The 19,651-nt window shown below is 38.3% G+C and overlaps 1 protein-coding gene across 2 annotated transcripts in view; it reads right to left on the bottom strand.

Moving 5' to 3' along the window:
* The window catches only part of dennd2b (DENN domain containing 2B), a 62,170-nt gene that overhangs the window by 12,107 nt on the left and 30,412 nt on the right, over positions 1–19,651 (bottom strand). For both annotated transcript variants that reach the window (XM_081354417.1, XM_081354418.1), the window contains exons 4-14: positions 17,870–18,006; positions 11,979–12,118; positions 11,520–11,735; positions 8,667–8,763; positions 8,522–8,566; positions 7,757–7,941; positions 6,207–6,316; positions 5,135–5,204; positions 2,818–2,895; positions 2,164–2,304; positions 1,728–1,876 (exon numbers count right to left, since the gene is read on the bottom strand). In XM_081354417.1, the coding sequence (XP_081210543.1) occupies positions 1,728–1,876; positions 2,164–2,304; positions 2,818–2,895; positions 5,135–5,204; positions 6,207–6,316; positions 7,757–7,941; positions 8,522–8,566; positions 8,667–8,763; positions 11,520–11,735; positions 11,979–12,118; positions 17,870–18,006 (1,368 nt within the window). The remainder of the gene's footprint in view (positions 1–1,727; positions 1,877–2,163; positions 2,305–2,817; positions 2,896–5,134; positions 5,205–6,206; positions 6,317–7,756; positions 7,942–8,521; positions 8,567–8,666; positions 8,764–11,519; positions 11,736–11,978; positions 12,119–17,869; positions 18,007–19,651) is intronic.

Raw genomic sequence — 19,651 nt, 5'->3', positions numbered from 1 at the left:
ACCTTTTTGACTCAAAGGCCCTCCATTTAAGGTAACATATTTCCCCTAGTATTTCTGCTATAATTATAAACTGGTGTGTGGTGGGCGTTCTGGCGCACTATGGCTGCTGTCGCATCATCCAGGTGGATGCTGCACATTAGTGGTGGTTGAGGAGATTCCCCCTTCTATGTAAAGCGCTATAGAGTGCAGAGAAAAGCGCTATATAAATGTAATTAATTATTATTATTATTAATATTATTATTATAACAAAGCTGCTTGTTTTTAATCTTTTTTTATAAACAAACTTGGGAACAAACAGAAACTAGAGTTACTGAGGCCCACTTGGAAGTTTGCAGTGGGTTCTGGCCCGTTGAATGAGAATGACTGGATTAACATGCATACATGCTGGATGAAGCCAAGCTATAATGACATAATCTAGGTTTTTAGTCCAACTTCGAAAAAGCCATACAGGTATGATTTTATTCAGATTAAAGTGTTGACGTAATTTTAAAAAGACAAATTATTTATGCTTTTAAAGTGCATCAAAACGCACTTATTGACTTAATCAACCAAAAACTGTACAAATAAAGGAGCTTGTCCCAATAACTTTTGTAACTAAGTAACATCCGTCACCCTGTGACAATATGGCTACCGATTAAAGGAGAGAAACACGCGCAGTCACTCACACAGGAAGTGCATTCCTTCCTTCACAGTAACTGCCCACCCCACATCACCCGCTGCTGTTTGTTTAAACTGGCTGATGATTTGTGGAGATTAAGCTTTCACAAATAACCTACTCCCTAATGACCCCCCATGCCCGGCCACAAGCTTCCGTGACCAAGCACGAAGGCTCGAAGGGGGGTGTTGAAACCTCCGGGGACCATAACGGCCCTAACAGAACCAAAGCCCTGTCTCTGCCCTGACCCACTTCTGCATTTAGATCAGCGGGGACTCCTGGGAGTTAAGCCCAGTGTTAGAGGGTGTAGTCAAATATGTCTCCTCTGATGAATTTAGCAGTGGCCTGCATGGAGCAGCCGTTGGGTCACCCTTTAACCAAAACCACAGTGGAAGGCTGCTATTTGCCATTCGCACTGGATGGACACTGACAGACAAAACTGTACTGGGCCTGAAAACAACTATTTTTTGCCCAGATATGCAAAGACAGATATTTGGTTGGAACATTCGGACCGATACTATGATTGGTATTCCATTCAGAATCCCCATGGTCACTGACAAATATGGAATGATGCTTTCCTAAACTTTGTCCTCTTATATTGTGATGATCACTGAACTTGAATTTCTAACTTGAGAACTGAGAAAGGAATAGGTCTGAAAAACAAAGACTACAGCAACAAAAATCACCAACAGGAGGAGAAAAACCATGCTCCAAAAAGATAAAATTCTTTTATTTGTAGCAGATGTTATTTTGCAGGCTCTGAATGAGCAGACGGAAAACTGGAAGTGACACTGCACATCAGTGAAGGAAGAGGTTATTGAGAACATCTGCTGTTAGGCCACACTCAGACTGCTGTTGTCACAGTGGTCAGCTTGTCTTAGAAACACAGATTCATTTGGGAGGACTGTTTGACCATGTTTGGGCTGAAAAAGCAAGAACTTTCTCATGGGAATGAAGAGTGTGTTACATGAGATGATATGCTGCCTACACTTGACGGTTCATATTCATTGGCTCAAAGACTGCAGTTACATGATATCTCAGACACTTAAGCTAAAACACAAGGGTTTCTCACCTCAGCTTGTCAGCCACAAAGATGACCCTTCGTTCCAGCAACAGAGAGGCAAAAACACGTACCACCTGTCGTACACTCAGGCAGTTGAACAGACTTTCAAAGTCCACATGCTCTAGTCTGGAGTCCATGGGTCTCCGTAACTCAATCACCTGTGGAAAATAAAACACTGCATTGAAACAAGGAGCAATATAAATGCTGTTAAAATGGAAATAGAAAACTATTGGCTAATTACTATTGGCTAATAATGTCTGTTGGCAAGAAAAGTACAAATGTAAACTGCTGGTCTTACTGTTGAACCCTAAATAGGGTCAGTTTTAATATAATTTAGTCTATAAGGATTCAGATCTCAGATTTGCTTCAATAAGCGTTCAATAAACCTGTACTAATCTACAGCAGATAACAAAGCAGTCTAAATTATATGCGAGAAGGATCTAACCTCATTTCCTGCTCCAGGCAGGAAGGTTTTGACTTTTATGGTTTTGCCTGGTGCTGGGAAAGGAGATTCCATCACACTCCTCATGAAAGGATACACCAGAGCAGCCGAGATCCCTCTCCTCCTCTCCACCTCATCAAGGATCTGTAACAAATGAAAGCCGAATAAGTTGACGGAGAACACACCAGTGCTAACAGGCATTGACACTGCTAGACTACAGACTTATATGCTAGACTTATACACTACAGAACAACATTGATCGATTTCATGTGGTCTGTTTTTCTTTTTTCCTCTCAGATTTGTGTGTGGAAGTCTCTGGAATTCTAACCTGTCACTAGCAAGTCATGGTTTTCATCGGCTACATACACTTTTTTTTCTTTTCAAGATTGATGAAAACATGCAGTTCAGATTTCCACTGAATATTATGAATACCCCAGGTTGGATCCAGAATAGTTTTATACTTCTACCTCACTTTCCCATGAGTGGAAGGTGGAAGTGAAGGAAATAACAGTGGTTTAATAGGCCGGGGAGAAAGACAGATTTACTAAGTTGGATGTACCTCAATGCCAACACAAGCCTCACTTCAGCTGTGCCCATGTATGACAGCCAGAGAGACAGTGTGGAGGTGTGTGTGTGTATGAACAAGCCTGAGCTCACCTTGGAAAACAGGTTGAAACAGCCCAGTCGACTGATGACACAATACACTTCAGGAAGGCGAGGCCCTTTCCCACTCGGCTGTAGTTGCGGGGGAAAAGATTACACAAACAATTAAATCATCACATGAAGTAACTGGTATGCAACACATGAAAAGCATCCAGGTGATTTCAGTAAAACGTATGGTACTAAATCAAATCTTTGAGAGCTGAATTTGAGAAGAAACCAGATTTTGGTGGTGCTTGCACCTGCAGAAGTCACCATCATGACACTAGGGTGTTGTGGATGGTTGCCAGAGCATTGCTAGAAAATCACTTTTGGGTCCTTCAACACAAGTATATAGGATTAATTTGCGTGTATTATCACCGACTGTACCTATCATTCAAAATGGCATTTTATGACTTACTGTCAAAAGTTTGGGGTGTAAATTATTATTATTTTTTATTATTATTTTAAGCTCACAGAGGCTGCATCTATTTAAGCAAAAATACAGTAAAAATAGAAATACTGAGAAATATTATTAGAAATTTAAAATAACTGTTTTCTATTTTAAAGTGTAATATATCACTGTGATCGCAAAGCTTCTACATCCATTACCCCAGTCTTCAGTGTCATGTGATCTGTCAGAAATCATTCTAATACGCTGATTTGGTGCTCAAATAATTATTTATTGTTAATATCAATGATGAAAAAAGTTGTGCTGCTTAATATTTTTGTGGAAACCATGATAGATTTTTTCAGGATTCTTTAATAAATAGAAAGTCTTTTCTGTCACTTTTGATCATTTTAAGTTGATCACATTAATCAACAACTCGCTAACCACAAACTTTTGAACAACAGAGTATATATATCAGACATCTCAACATGTCACATATTTTAGATATCATTAATGTCAGTATTACAAACGTTGTGGGATGTGTGACTTGATAAGTATGAGCAATGGTGATGGTCGGTTTAGCAAGCACCACTAAAATCGAGAGAGAGAGAGAGAGAGAGAGAGAGAGAGAGAGAGAGAGATAGAGAGTGAGAGAACTTTGCCGTTCAAAAAATTGCAGCTTGAAAACTTAAAAGCCACATCAAACAGATTTAAGGGAGTTAAAATGAGAGTTTCATGCTGTTTAAATTGATTTTTTTAAAGCTTTTCTTTAAAACGTGTGGATGGAATCATTAAAATAATCACCACCTTTAAACTTTGTCATCCCACTCAAAATTTTATGAACTCCGTTTAGTATTCAGTTCATAACCTGAAGTTAAACACATGAAATAGTGCATGGTACAAGTCTAAAATGGATGCAGAATGTCCAGTGTAAACACAGCACAGGTGCAGTTCCACACAACGAATGAGTTGTCACACGCAATTCACTAAACAATCGAAAGTCTGGCTATTTTCTAGGAGTCCAACCAGGTTAGTGTCTCTCAAAGCACACAGACACAAAGAATTTCATTCCTCTTGTCCATATTAGGTATGCAATTCTCCTCTGCTGACTTTTTACAAATGGATGATTAATTCAAGCATGTAGAGCTGGGTTCAAATCCTCAGGAATGCCGCCCTCATGCCAGCCCCTGGACTTCCTCCCTGCAGGGAACACAGTCAACACTTCTCTCCACTGGGCCATTCAGATGCTCAAAAAGACGAGCTGAGAAATAATAGAAGCTAAAGAAATCCCACAAGCCAATAATGAAGCCAATCGAATCTAAAAAATCTAAAGCTGAACAACACAAGGTCACATCTATAAAAGCAAGTTCTGAACAAGCAACAGCTAAAATTATTAACAACTACTAGAGAATATCAACTACACATTTATCTTCTTTTATTTCCAAAACACGCGTTTAGATGTATGAAATGCTTTAACGTTTCATTCTCAAACCACAGAAAACCAATAACATGCACTTTAATGCAAAACTTATGTATAACTCATAACAATAATGTACAGAAAAAGCAGCACATTCTTAACTGCAGATTCACAAATAAAACCATGAAACATGCAGTTCACCACAACATTCAAAAACAATAATCACCACAAAACTCCAAAGCACACAAATATATGACCGATTCTTACGGTACAATGACATCTTTTGATGATTTGCATTTCCATTCATCTCCTGAGAAACTCTCATTAAAACGGAGACACGTTTACGAGAATCTATTTCTTTTTGAGCACAAAAAAAAGAGCAAACAAAATACTTAAGTGACTGACCAAACTCTATCCATATGCTTGGCCTTTAAATACATGTGATGCAATATACAATATATGTATGGTTATACTATCAAAAACAAAAGGAGCAAGAAAGGCATCCATAATATGAGAAAAAGACTCACCAGAAGCCGTCTGCAATAGCCAAAGCGTCTACTGCCATCTTCTCCGGTGAGCATAAAAGAGAAGGTCTCACTATAGTAAATCAAAGACAGCCACCATTAGTCCCCCAAACCCACATGTAGATCAGGTGATAAGAAGAAAAAGTGTTTAAAACCACTTGAGAAGAAATGCTCTTGAGATGGAAACTTTGCCTTTGAGGCGTATCCTGTGGTTAGAAGACTTTATCAGGTAGCTGAGATGTTTTCAAAAAACCAAAGAACTTACTCAAATTACTGACCTGTTTACGACCTGGGGTATTTGACTGTAAATACTTGTGGAAGTTTAAATTGAAATTGCAATGTTTCAGTTCAGTTGATGAATTGACTGTGGGATAATGTTGTTCATAATGTAGTGTAATGAAGAGTACATATCTTGATGGAAGTAACCATTCCAATAAATCTCTGGAAAATTGTTCTTGAAGGTAGCTCCCACCCCCCACCCCCCAAAATGAAATTTGCTTAAAGCTACATTGTGTAGGATTTTCTCCCATCTAGCGGTGAAATTGTACATGACTACCAACTGAATATTACTTTCTAGCGCATCCCATTCCGAGGGCGTTTTAACTCCTACGGTGGCCGGCAGTCGCGAGTAATCTCCCCCTCGCATTCGTCACGGTGCCACCGAGTGTAAAAAGCGTGAAAGGCGAAGCTTGAATTTCCAGGTATGTGCCTCTTTGGCTAATGTATTTTCAAGATGGAGGCACAATATGGCTGCCGCCAATCGAGCAGTCGCTCGTATGTATTCAGAATGGCAGATTCTACGCTTACGAGAATACTTGATTAGTTGGTGGAAGTAAATACACATGAATAAGCACATATCATTTTGAAAGAACAAAGTGTTTTTTTTTGTGAAGAATCAACTTAAAAAATGACAGAGTGTAGCTTTAATGTACAGTAATACCACCATTTCTCATCATTAATAGTTATCCATATTTCATACTGCATACCATAATGTGATTATAGTAATTAACAGCTTATCAGTATCAGCCAGAATTTTAATATCAGTGCATCCCTACATACAAGGAAACAGTGATACCTGTTGTATTCAGACACAGGGCTCCAGTCTTTGGCATCTGGGAAGCAGAATTGTGGGATAGCCTTGAGTCTCTGTTCAGCTTCCCTCATCTGCTTGGTGAGTCTCTCTAACTGTGAGGGTTAGATGAAAAGACCTGGTAAGAAATCCATCTAATATATTTGCACAGCCTCTTTATAATATCCCTTCAGACCTTCATTATTACTATGTCAAGTATGTACAGAATATTTTCCCACCCCTACCACCACCCATGCCACCATCTGCCCTTTGTTCTAGTTTAAAAGCACAATGACGGGGTTGACCCTCTGTTGGGCAGAATGTCAACATATTTCAGCCTCTCAAGAGAAAACAATCACTGAAGCAGATCTCAGCTAATTAAAAACCTATCTCTGTAACTAAACATGATTGCCATGGCAACGATTTCCTGCTTACACCACTTATTGTCAATACATCCCAACGATAAGAGCTCAAAGCATCTGGATTTTCAACACTGTCTCTGATGCATTTAATGGCATACATAACTACCATTCAAAAGTTTTAAAAGTAAATAAAACTATTTAAATAATTGCTTTATATTTGAATATCTGGTAGCACTTTTCTTAAAGCCTTTATATATAATGCATTAGAAAAGTATTTCTAATGAATTAATTTTGTCTTGTAATGCACCTTATAATCTCTTGAATAATTAAAACCACAGCTATAATACATTATAATAATTATGTTATGCTTTTAGAAAGTATTGTGCATTGAAGCACATGACAAACAACCAATATCCTGTGAACCAAGGAATCTGCAAATATTATAATGCATTTTAACTTTGGTTGAATTATTTATGAAAATATATAATGTATATTATGTACTGTATATGTAACACATATACATGTATAGAAACATTATAATGTACATTATGAATACCTTTATAATGCATTATACGGTACATAAAGGCTTTAAGTAAAATGTTTCTTAACATATTTTAAAATGTAATTTATTCATGTCGTGGCAAAGCAGTCATTACTCCAGTCTTCAGTGTCACATGATCCTTCAGAATTCAGTCTAATATGCTGATTTGGTGCTCAAGAAACATTTCTTATTATTATGCTGCTTGATATTTTTGTGGAAACTGATACATTTATTTTTTCAGGATTCTTTGATAAAAGTATTAATGAAACTAATACATTTCTTTTTTCAAGATTCTTAGATAAAAAAATGAATGAATAAAAGCATTAACCTCTTTAAAAACTTACTGACCCTGAACTTTTGAACAGTAGTGTACAAATCTGTTATCAAATATCCAAACAACTACATTCCACCATCTAAATAAAAAACACTCAATATAAATTACATTCAGAAAGCAGTAAGGATTACATAAAATTACTCATCAAGGCTTTATCAAGAAACTGTTTGATAGCAACTCTGTGAGAACTGACCCTAAAGGAGGCTGATAAATATCACTGATGTATATCACTCTTCAGCTACACGTCGATAAGCATCAGATGTTGTGCAAATGTAAAACAAACATAGTATCGTCCCTTTTTTTACAGAGAATATTTCACCTTGGGGAACTGGTAGGTGACTTCTGGAGTATATGAGTTTTTGGTGGTCTTTTTCTTCAGGGAGACCACCACAAAGTACTCAAAGAGCTCCCTTTCCTGCCACTCGATCAACTGCAGCTCCAGCGTCCTGTAACTGGGTGCACTTCGCAGCATAGACTGCAGCTTCAGTAACCTCTGAGTGTGGGCTGTGTAAAAAAATCCACATGATATCACAGTATATACATTGTGAAATAACAGTGCTTGCATATTGTGTGTACATGGTAATTTTCAATATGATTTTCATGTAAAAAACACTTACATATTTATCATTAAATAACAGTGTGGTAATAAGATATTTTTTTGAGATTTCTAATCTTAACAGACCATGTGTGGAGCTCATTCTCATTTAAAGCTCAGGTCCAGTGTTGTAATTGTTCACTGAAACTAAAACTAATAAAAATAATTTCCGATAATTGAAATAAAACAGAAATAAAATATAATTATTAAAAAAACTGATACAAATAATAAAAGCAAATGAAGTTACTAAAAATTACAACTAAAATTAAAATGAAAACAGAAAATATAAAAAATAAAAGCCAACTCAAAATATTAATAAAAACTAGATTAATATATAAATAAGTCAAATAACACTGCTCAGGTTTGACATTTACTTGTGACAAATCACAGGGTCATGTGATGTAATGTTATTTGCTCAAAGGACAGAGTCTCTGAGCAGCGCTCAACTCAAACACACTGCCTTCTCAGACATATGTGCTGATCCCTCACCTTTGAACCTGTCATCGGAGTCACTTTCACTTTCACTGTTGTCATCTACAAACAGAGAAAAGAGGTTTTTGATGTCAAAGGGTCAGCTGACAACGTTTTTTTGGTCTGGACATTCTGAGAGCTTACATCATGGTAAAATCTTTACCTCTTAGAGACGCAGTTTCTATGTTTGAAAGTGAAAGCTTCTTTAGTCTCTTCTTGCCTCTTTTTGTACAGTAGATAGAGTTTATTCTTTGCACCACCTGACAGGGAGAAAATGCATTTTAACAAATTGAAAAAGACTTTCAAGCTGCCCCTTATGTACACATTTACCCTGGAATGTTATTAAGTTCTGCAAATAATATTTTAAGAGGCTGCTGTGTCCAGATGGAAAATATATTGATTTTAGCTATCAATGAGCTCCTAAAAGCCACTGGGAACACTCTATAGCAACTTGTAAAATGTCTGGAAAGGGAAAAACAGTAAACCTAATCAGTCCTTCAGGGCATTTTTCTTGAGAGTGATATGTGAACTTGAGCAAAAAAAAACATAGTCTATGTTTTTCGCTTTTCTTTTTAACCTCTGCAGCATGTAAACATTACGGTTATGGGCATTAAAATTGTGTTTGGTTCCCTACAAAAAAAACCAGGAGCAGTGGGAAAAGTAGCTGTAAGGCTGATGGGTGTGTTGCACCTAGTTCTGATGAGCCAACTTTAACTCTTAAAGGTAGGGTAGGTAATTTCGGAGAGGCTAGCAATAGCAAGCTAGCTTTGAAAGCATGAGATCCCATCCTCCCTTCAGCCTCCTCCAAAACACATGAACGCACACAGCAGAGTCTGCAAAGTGGCCTTAAATTACCTTGTGTCTCAAAGCACATAACATTACTATAATAATGAATGTAAACAAATTACAGAGCTCTTACTTGTACCACCTGACTGCTGCAGATTTATTTCGGCATTGATAGTGTTGACATAGAAATGCATAAATGAAATTTTTTGCTTGTACCAGCAGGATAATAGTAACGCTAATAGTCTTGCATTCCTTCAGGTGTTACTATAGAGGGTATGTGCGTGACGTCACCGTCGGCCGGAGTGACTGCAGTTACGCCCACTGAGTGGCAAAAAGACAGAGCAGCAGCATTGGTTTTAAGTGTGAATGCCGTGAATAACACACAAAACACATCTAAAACGGGAAAGAGCTTTGCGCTCGACTGTACAACAAGATTTGACAAGAAATCTGAGTTTTAATTTTACTGCAGAAAGCTACAGAACAGAGAAGCAAATAATCACTGCAATTCAAAGAAACAACTGGACTCCAGGCAGCGAAAGGTGGATTTGCAGTTATCATTTTGTGTCAATATGCTTAATTTAGGGGTAAAATCATACCCTATATATTGTATTGATATATATTGTATTGAAAACTCATCAATTAAATTTTTACCATTGTATATTCTGCATAATCGGATGTTTTTAAATAAACATAAAATGATAGTGATCACGCAGATTTAGACCTACCTATATTGTATTTATATAAAGCCTTCACAGGCAACTTTGCTTTATTTATTTCCCCGGCGTTAAAATCAGGCACATATGAATGCCAGGAAACACGATTCCTTGCTGCATGTCAATATCCATGGATCACTGGATCTTTGGTAAGATGTAAGGAACACTATATCGAGTCCAACCTTTAGTGTAAAACTGCTAATTGTTTGTTTTACTTGCGTTTTTGCAGTTTCCCCTATTAAATCCAGTCATGCAGCAGGCTCTTTTGCCACTCAGTCCAGCTGAGGGAGGAAAGTGACCTTAATGCATACTCTCTATTCACAGCATACAAAGACCGCTTTCCGACCAAGTAGTTACAGGAACTTAGTTATAGGAACTGTCCACTTCTAAACAGTTCTATGAACTACTCTCCCCAAACTCGGTTTTGCTGTTTGCGTTCGCACTGGCCAAGTGGCCATAGGAACTGGTAGGAGGGGGGTAAGGGAGTGACGCAAGCACGGTGACTTTTATTTTGACGGAGCGACGGACCTTTATTTTGACGGCGCTGAGAACGCCAGAGCAAACAATGCTCGCATTCTCTGTGTTTATTAGTTATCGATCTGTCTAACAGTACTGTTTAACATGTTATTAGATAGAATTGTTATAGAAAGTACACAGTATATGAAAAAAAAGTTATTAGCCTATGCCGTGTGGTTGATGTCCAGTGTTGCTAGCTGAGCAGAAATACATAATCATGTTTGGCTTGGTCCCCTCAAAGTTGCGCTGGATTTTCTCTTCAGCATAAAGGTTTAGAGGCCCATCTATCACTGTTTTCCATGTTTGAATCTAGTTTCTGGAGTAAATATATAGGCTATAATCTGTGTGTTTACATTATAGCTGTTTTAAAATTGGCGGTTGCTGGTGTTCCGCGTGCGTTCGGTCATCAGCGTACACTAACGTCACAGGTAGTTCCTATAATGCTGGTTTAGACCCTACTCTGAAGTAGGACCTAAATTAGTTCCTCCAAATGGAGTTCCTAGAACTAAAATCGTTCCTAGTTCCCGCGGTGAGAACAGGCCGACATCCGGGTACTTTAGCCAATAGTTCTAGGAACTGTGAAAAGGTTCCTCCAGTCGGAAAGCGGCTATAGACTGCTTTTTGTCTGTGTATTCCCTATTTATTCCAGGCATATGGATCTTGAAATCCATTTCCCATTCACCTTAAAGTAGGGTTTCCAAAAATGTGGTTCTTCACATATATAATAAAAATGTAAAATTCAAATAAATAAATAATTTCAAAATAAAATAAGAACCTTGAATTTACTTGAATGTCATGTAGCCTTTTTTTGTGAACAAGCGAAAGTTGTTAAATTATTAATATATCAACTTCAAATCTCAGTTACTTCAAGTAAATACTGTATGTCAAAGGGGTTTGGCTGACAAAAAATAGTTGGCAATCCCTGCCTTAAGGAAAGCATAATGAATTATGAAAAAAAAAAAAAAATCTCCATTTCACTCAAATCTACCCTCATTGTTTACCTTGGGGACTCGTTTCTGCCTGTGGGAGGCCAAGGTATCGGTGGCAGGGTTCAGGCTGTCATCTAATAGGCCACAGGGGGAGGAAGGCATGCCCAGCTGAGGCAGCAGAAGCATGTCATCATGGCTGTGCCTCTTAGACAAGCGGGATGGGCGCTGGCTCTTCCTGTCAGCAGGAACTGGCAGCCGCAGAGACTGACTACTCGGTTTAGAGGGCAGCTGGTGAGAGGGAAGTTGATAAGAAATGAAACTTTTAGCACAACTAAAAGGAACGTATAGTAAATTCGATATTTGTGCACTGAAAAAGTACATAAAATACAGTACATGATGTTCGGCATATTATTACTAAAATTACTAATAATAAGGTGAATTAATGCATTAATACAGAGCATTGATTTGAAATAAAAATCATATTGAAAAGCAGGTGCTATCATCACTATCTTACACAGCCAAGGAAACTACCTGGGGAGATGTAATGGACTTCCTGTCCTGGGAGGTCCATAGTCTGTTGAGTGAGTCCCGAGACCTCTCGGGTAACAGGCGGGAATTTCTGGCCAGACATCTCCTCAATGGATCTACATCCTCATATGGATTCTCTTTCTCTGTTTGTAGAAGAGCAGAGGAGAGAGAGAGAGCACAACTCAGACTAAAACCAAACACCAGCTGCCCAAGAGCCAACTTAAAAGGTAGGGAGGTAACATGTCTTCTTAAGGAGTGAGTGGGAAAGAGGCAAACTGATAGGGAAAGGGTGGGCAGAGGTTATGGAAGGCGGTGGAAGATGATAATGAAAAGAAGAAGCCGGAGGCACCCAACGGGGCAGCTATTGAGTGGTGGGAAAGGATTATTCATGGAGGTTTACTGCTGGCTTGAAACTCAAGTGCATTGTCTCCAGGAACAGTTTCTGTTGGAAATAAGCCTTTGGACAGCACTCTGTCTCCTGAAATAAGGGCCAGAGATGAGTCAAGATAAGAGAATGCAGACAGTCCAGAACCCTAGTCTGACTCCATAACGACAAAAAACATTATAAATATTTTGAATCCAGCTTCTTTGACCAAATGTGTTGAGGATGATTTCTCTTTTTGCTAACATGTTTTCTCATTTAAAAGGGTGGATCACTTGCTCACCTAAGGATATAAACAAAATGTTGCTTTCACTTTCAAGAACCTTTGGCAGACTGATGGGCGGCGAGAAGCGAGGACGGGGTGACCTAAATAGTATCTGCAAGAGGTTTCAACTCTAATGTGGAAGCATACTACCATTACATATACATACACTATGAAATGAAAACAGTTGTGATGCTTAATATTTTTGTGGAAACCATGATACATTCCAGGATTCTTTGATGAATAGAAAGAACAGCATTTGAAATAGAAATATTCTGTAATATTGTAAATGTCTTTAACTTTTGATCAACTTAATGCATCCTTGCTGAATAAATGTATGTGTGTGTGTGTGTCTGTGCATATGTTCACAGCAGCATCCCTTTAAAATAACTGTGTTGTTCATATAACATCTGATTATTGCATCAATTTGTGCCAGGTCAGTATAATGGAATCCTCTAATTAGTTATTCTTTCCATGTCACCAATTCCTGCCTGTCAAGACAGTGTAATGAAACAAAAGGTCTGAATGCTGCCAGTTTCAATATGATGTAATAGCAGTTGTGCACATCCCAAACAAAACACTGCCCTACTTTTCTATTGTTTATCTTATTTAACACATTGGTATAACACATATTTCTGCCCTGTTTCCCTCCACTAGACACACAACAGGGGCCATATAACATTAATATCCTAACATAGAACACCTAATCTAATCGGTGTAGTAATCATGCCGATTTCAGTTAGAAACCTGGATCTTGGTATAACATGAGGCTAAGATAGGACATTTCTGTAATACAGCTCCAGCTGCTCTACAGAAGAAAGCAATCAGATCTGTTCAGTTCATGTAGGATCTTGTAGAAGAAAACATTATCACTTTTGCAACCATTCTGTAATATGCTGTACATATTAACACTTTCGCAAGAAAAAAATTCATGACATGTCAAAAGTGCTACTAAGTGAACTTGAGCATAATAATCATAGTGTAACTTCTTGTGAATAGCTTGAGAGAAGGCAAATAACTAGGATACAAACAACAAACTACAGCCTGACCTCATGAAATGTACTGCTGAGATTTGCCCTAGTGCCATTAAGGCTGAGAGGCACAATGACAGGCCAGATATTGCCCAGAGTGCTCTGTGAGTCTCCCAAACGAAGCAATGTAATGACAGCATGCTGGAGAAATGATATGCCTTCCTGACCACTCACATACAGGAGGGTACTAATCAACTTCTCTACTTACAGGAGCTCCACAAAACACACAGACAAAAGGAGAGAGAAAGCGGGCACCCCTAACCAAAACATACCGTGCTTCTGTTTACACAATAGGATTTTCAAAGGAGAGGACGTTGAGTGCTTGATGAGTTACTGCGCAGTACACAATGTCAGTATCAGACTACCAATAAAAGCAACAGACGCAACCATTTTATGACCATTTTGCGGTCTTCCGAAGAACACCATGCAGTCATGTGAAATGAGGAATGGCCATCACATGAAATGGCTTTGTGACGTGTAAACAAGCAGAAAGAAAAGCCAAAAAACAGGAGTGAAAGGGAGTCCATTCAAAATAATCACACACAGCAATATGGCTACTTATAAGACCCTCAGTAAAGACTAGGGGTGTAACGGTACACAAACATGACGGTTCGGTACGTACCTAGGTATTAAAGTCAGGGTTCGGTACGGGTTCGGTACAGCAAGGGGGGAGGGGTAGGCTAAACACAACATTGCTTCTTTTTTCTTTTTTTAATTAAACTTTTTTTTTTTTTAACAAATGTATATATATGTTTAAGGGCTGCACGATTAATCGCAATGATACCTCACGCAATTTGGCAAAGGCTGCGATTATTTTATGCTCAGCACGGCTGATCGGTAGTAAATGCTGCTCCATCTGAACGCCAGAGGACCCTCTCACGCAGAAACGCCAAATATGCCCCGCCGCCAGTGTTGCCAGATGTAAAAAATCCTGTAATGTACGATAATTTCAGAACTGTGTGACACTTCAAATGATGGTCGTTGTAATAGGGCTTCTCATTGATCTAGCTGTGGATTCTACGTCTACCGGGGGAAGAACGTGTAGAGAGAGGGAGCGAGAGACCTTGTGTGTGTGTGCTAGTTTGTCTCACGAAGCGCATGTAAGGACCCAACCAATCAATTGTAAGTGCGGGCGGGCTTTTATCTATACTCCCGAACCGAATTAATCAGAACCGAACCCCCCCGACCTGACTTTGTGCAGGTTGGGATGTCTGTCATTTTCATGTCGTTGACTCGTGTACGATCATTTTCTTCCAAATACGATAATTTTGAGCTTCTGGTACGATACTTGGACATTTCCAATCTGGCAACACTGCCCGCCGCAGAAGTATGATAACGGACATCATTCCAGGAAATCCCTATCGGGCGTCATACTATTGAATAAACAAAAGATTGAAACGATTTGATTGATTAAACATGACTAATAAACACACTACAGCCTTATTCTGTGTAAGAAGCCACATCATCTCACAGAAGGATGCTCAACTGTCGTTATGAAGTGAGTTTGGAGTAAAAGCATGTTTTAAATGTCTTTTGTTGGACAAGAGGTTCATAAATGCTTATGTTGAAAAGATGTTTGACGCATTTCAAATACACGTTATAAGTGGCTCAACTCACAGTGCTTTCAGATGGAGCAGCGTTTACAGAGCCGTTCATCAATGACAAGCTGCGCGTAAAAAATAATCGCAGCCTTTTCGATTTCAAAATCGCGATAAGCCATCTAGATTTAAGTGCGATTACATGTAAATTGCGATTAATCGTGCAGCCCTAAAATTATAATTAAACATTTCTTAAGGATAAAAAAGCTCATATTAGCTAATGCTGTAAACTATATGGGGAGGCCTTAATTACACATTTCTATAATATTAAAGCTTACAATTAACAATAATTTTTATTGTGTTTAGCCTATTTTGTTAGGAAGGAAAACACAGAGTACATATTTACATATTCATCTTAACAGTAGCATTGGCGACTTTGGGATGTTCATTAACAGTATACCACCTAAAAGATATTTCAAACTTCTTTTTACCCCTAGGTGAAGAACAAAAAAGAACTTCGCCATGAGTATATTGGGGCCTTAAGGACTAATGGAAGAAAGTAGCCTTTGTTGGGGACTATATATCATTGTGACATAAATATGTTTCCCTACAAGAGATTTATCTCTTTGTAAATGTAATATGACCCTGTCATCTGGAGATATTTGGCCAATCCATTATCACTATACTAATGTGCATTGCATATGGGGGATATGTCATAACTGCCACCAGACCAGACAGGCTCTGTGCCAAAATGCCCAAAAGTTAAACCTAAAAGGAAGGTTGCAGGCTAACATGTATACCATAAATACTGTTTACATTTTAAACGTTTTGTGATATTTTGGTAGGAAACAGGGCAGAAACCTTGGGTTATTTAGTGACAGCCTGAGAAAACAGACTGATGTGGTAACCACAGCTCTCTGCTTCTGGAGACCACCCTTAGATGCCTCTGTCAGACTCTGTTACACCAATCCCTAGCTCAGTGGTTAGAGCTGGAACTAATCAACATTCGTAAAAATGTGAAACCGCAATGCTTGATCCCACACCCGAGGTGTTCGATGGAACAATGGAACCGTTGTCATGGGGAAAAGGCTGAGAGTCACCCACGTCCCAACCGCTAGAGACTGATGCACCACCTTGACCCAGTCGCTATCATAATTTCTAGAACAACATGCAGCAAAGGCAGTATTATTGGCTGTAGAACTAACAATATGACATATAAACGTCAAGCCTACCAAACCCTGACTCTTTCAACTCATTTGCCAACTGGAGAATTATTTAACCAGACTTCTTAACAGCACCTGATGCCCTAGCCTCATCAGCAATAGCAAGACAGAGATTTACAGTCTGGCCACAGGGCAAGACCCATGAACGCTGTAACAATGTCAGCCCCCTCAGGGTCTGAGCATTAGTGCACACAGACTATTTCCTGCCAGGAAGGAATTTAGCACATAAAATCAGCCAGCGCCACATGCCAGTACTTCATCACCTTCAGTAGAGAAAAAAGGGAATTTAACCCGGGTTTATGTGAAGAGTGCACAATAAGCACAAATGCTATAAAATATAATATATTATTGTTATAGAAAAAAATAAAAGTTCATATAATCTTTAAAAAATAATACAAAAGTTTAAATATATAATAAAAAAATAATGTTTTTTAATTAAAAACATGAAAGGATAAATATGAAAGGGAAAAATATTTACAATATATAAAAAATTATAATTTATGACATTCATACATTTATTATATAAAATAAATAAATTATTATATAAATAAATGTTTTTGTTATTTATTATAATTATATATGTTATAATTATTCTATAAATTATTTGAAATATATTAAATAAAATATTTATTAAAAACTGTTATTATTGAAAATATAAAAACATTTAATTTTGTATTAATATCTTTACATATATTCATAAATAATAATAATAATAAATATATATACATATATATATAAACATATGTTTATATATACACACATACACACACACACATACAGTGTTTATATAAAATACATAAAATATTTTAATTAAAAATAAAATGATAAATATAAAATACATATTTTTATACCATCATAAAATTAAATATCTCTAACTAATAAAAAGTTTTCCAAAGCCATTTTCATATTCATCAGTAGCTGCGTTTACATGGACCCTGATTGTAATCGGACTACTAGCACAGTCGGAATAAAAAAGTCACATGTAACCAAGTCAATTGGAATGAATTGGCCAAATTTAATTCGAACTGTAGAGGGTGGTTTAAACCTTTTGCAATCTGATCGAGAGGACATGTAAACTTCTCCCTAGTCCTTGTTACAGACTCTCATCCACAGATGAGTGCGGGAAGGGGCGTTTTTACTGCTTGATAAATATAAGCTGCATGGCACAATGGTTCATGTGCTTGTCATCTAATTAGGACCCAAAATCAAAGAAAAGAAGCAATTTAGGAGAATAGTATGCGCAAACAGCAGGAAATTGTAAATTTGTGCAGTGAGCGCATGTAAAAATAAATAAATAATACAATTCTGATTTGAAGCTTGTGACGTAAACACAACGGATTCATCAATGAATTCATTCCGAATTAATTCATTTCGATTGAAAAAAGGTGTCCTTATAAACGTAGCTATAGTTAAAACTTTAGCAAGTAGGATCTATCACCAACTGTTGGCTGTTCTTACCCACTATGTCCTCATATGCATTCTCCTCGAGTGTGCTCTTGGAGCTGGGCCGACAGTGGTTCTTTGTGCCATTCTCTGTGGGTGAGGAGGGGTATGAGGAAGGCAGACTGACAGCATCTTCTGACTCACACGATTCTCTGGAAAACAGATAAAAATTGAAAATAAATAACAAATCACAGCTTTGGACTTGAATTTTGCTGAACCAGTGAAGAGTAGTTCTGTTAGCTTGGCTTAAGGCAAACATCTTTTATTTGCATGATCACATTCAGGCCAGACCACCTGAGAAGATGAAAGCATCTTTCACTTATGAGGATCTTAAATGTGTCCAATCACTCAACAGTTTTTCTGGAAGACACCAATTAAAATGATAAGCAACAAGAGAGGATTGAACAACGTGCTTGAATAGACATGACATATAGTTCCCGCCTCTGATCGGATGGTATTTATTGTTTATGTAAAAGAAGCCAAAATGCATTTGCATGAAAATATACACACAATAACATGGTTAGAAAGCTAACCAAAAGTTGGAACCCCAAATTAGCAGTTTGACATGACACAATCTAATTGCTTGCCTACGGTCAACTCTGGACCAGCCACAGGAATGTTAAACATGGGCTCAATTGTAGAGCAGTAGAAATGTACAGTACACGAGTACACGAGGTTCCCGTTCAGTCAGTCACGTTCAACGTTACGTCGGAGCCCAAACACCTCCAAGCAGTAGCAAAAGGGGCTTTCGCACCGGAGGAACCTTTTCATAGTTCCTAGAACTATTAACGGAAGTAACCACATTTTGGGCGTGTTCGCACCGCAGGACCTAGGAATGATTTTAGTTGTAGGAACTAATTTAGCTCCTACTTCAGAGTAGGGTCTAAAGCAGCACTATAGGAACTATCCGTGACATTAGTGTACGCTGATTGGCCGAACAAACGCAAAACACCAGCACCCGCCAATTTAAAAAAAAAACATCATTCATATTTTGCTTTGAAGCTGAGCGGTTGTGAACAGTGATAACTCATTACAGTCATCCTTCAACTGAAGTGGATTCCTGTGCAGAGAAACACCCATTTTAATTGCTAAAAATTGCTTATTTTGAGGAGATCTCTCTTGCTGTTGTGAGGGTGTATACAGCTGTGATTCACATCCTGAAAGGGCTGTGCACAAATAAGTGCAGCGTTTTACCCCTCTGTGTTTCGGCGCGTAAGAGCAGATTTCCTAAAAGACCTTTTTGAAGACATTTCTCCATCCGTGCATTCCTGGATGCGGTCATTTCCTGTCCTCATTTGACAGCCACGATCGTTGTCTCACATGCCTAGCATGCTGAGAAGGAGTTCGTGGGTAGGCCTGTCGTGATAGTCAATAAATCAATTAATCGCACGATAAAAAAAAATTAGCTCAATAATTTTTCCGGCCACGATAATTCCATTTGCATGCTTGTTTGTTTTCCTCGTCTCTCTCTCTCTCTCTCTACCAAAGAGACTGGATGACCACTCTCGGTTCCTTAGCGTATAGGAGGAGTGAACCCTCTTGTCAGTTGCATGGTCTTTGTGTGAGAAGGCGCCGCCGCGGCGCTTGTCAGTCACATGGTCTTTGTATGGGAAAGAGAGACTGCTTGCGGCGACTGCCGGAGAGAGAGAAGACGCTAGTTGTTGGAGGGAAAAAAAGAAAAAGATGGAATTGGTTTCAAAGCCAAACGCGACAGCGAGCCCGATCTCATGAAAATCCGTATCTATACCACGAATGTTATTTCTCGAGCCAAATACGGCAAAAATAGTTTTTGCGTGC

Source organism: Scardinius erythrophthalmus (genome assembly GCF_964197995.2).
Source record: "Scardinius erythrophthalmus genome assembly, chromosome: 2".
Taxonomy (NCBI): domain Eukaryota; kingdom Metazoa; phylum Chordata; class Actinopteri; order Cypriniformes; family Leuciscidae; genus Scardinius; species Scardinius erythrophthalmus.
Note: the sequence above shows the minus strand (reverse complement) of the source record. Positions and strands in the feature narration are given on the sequence as shown.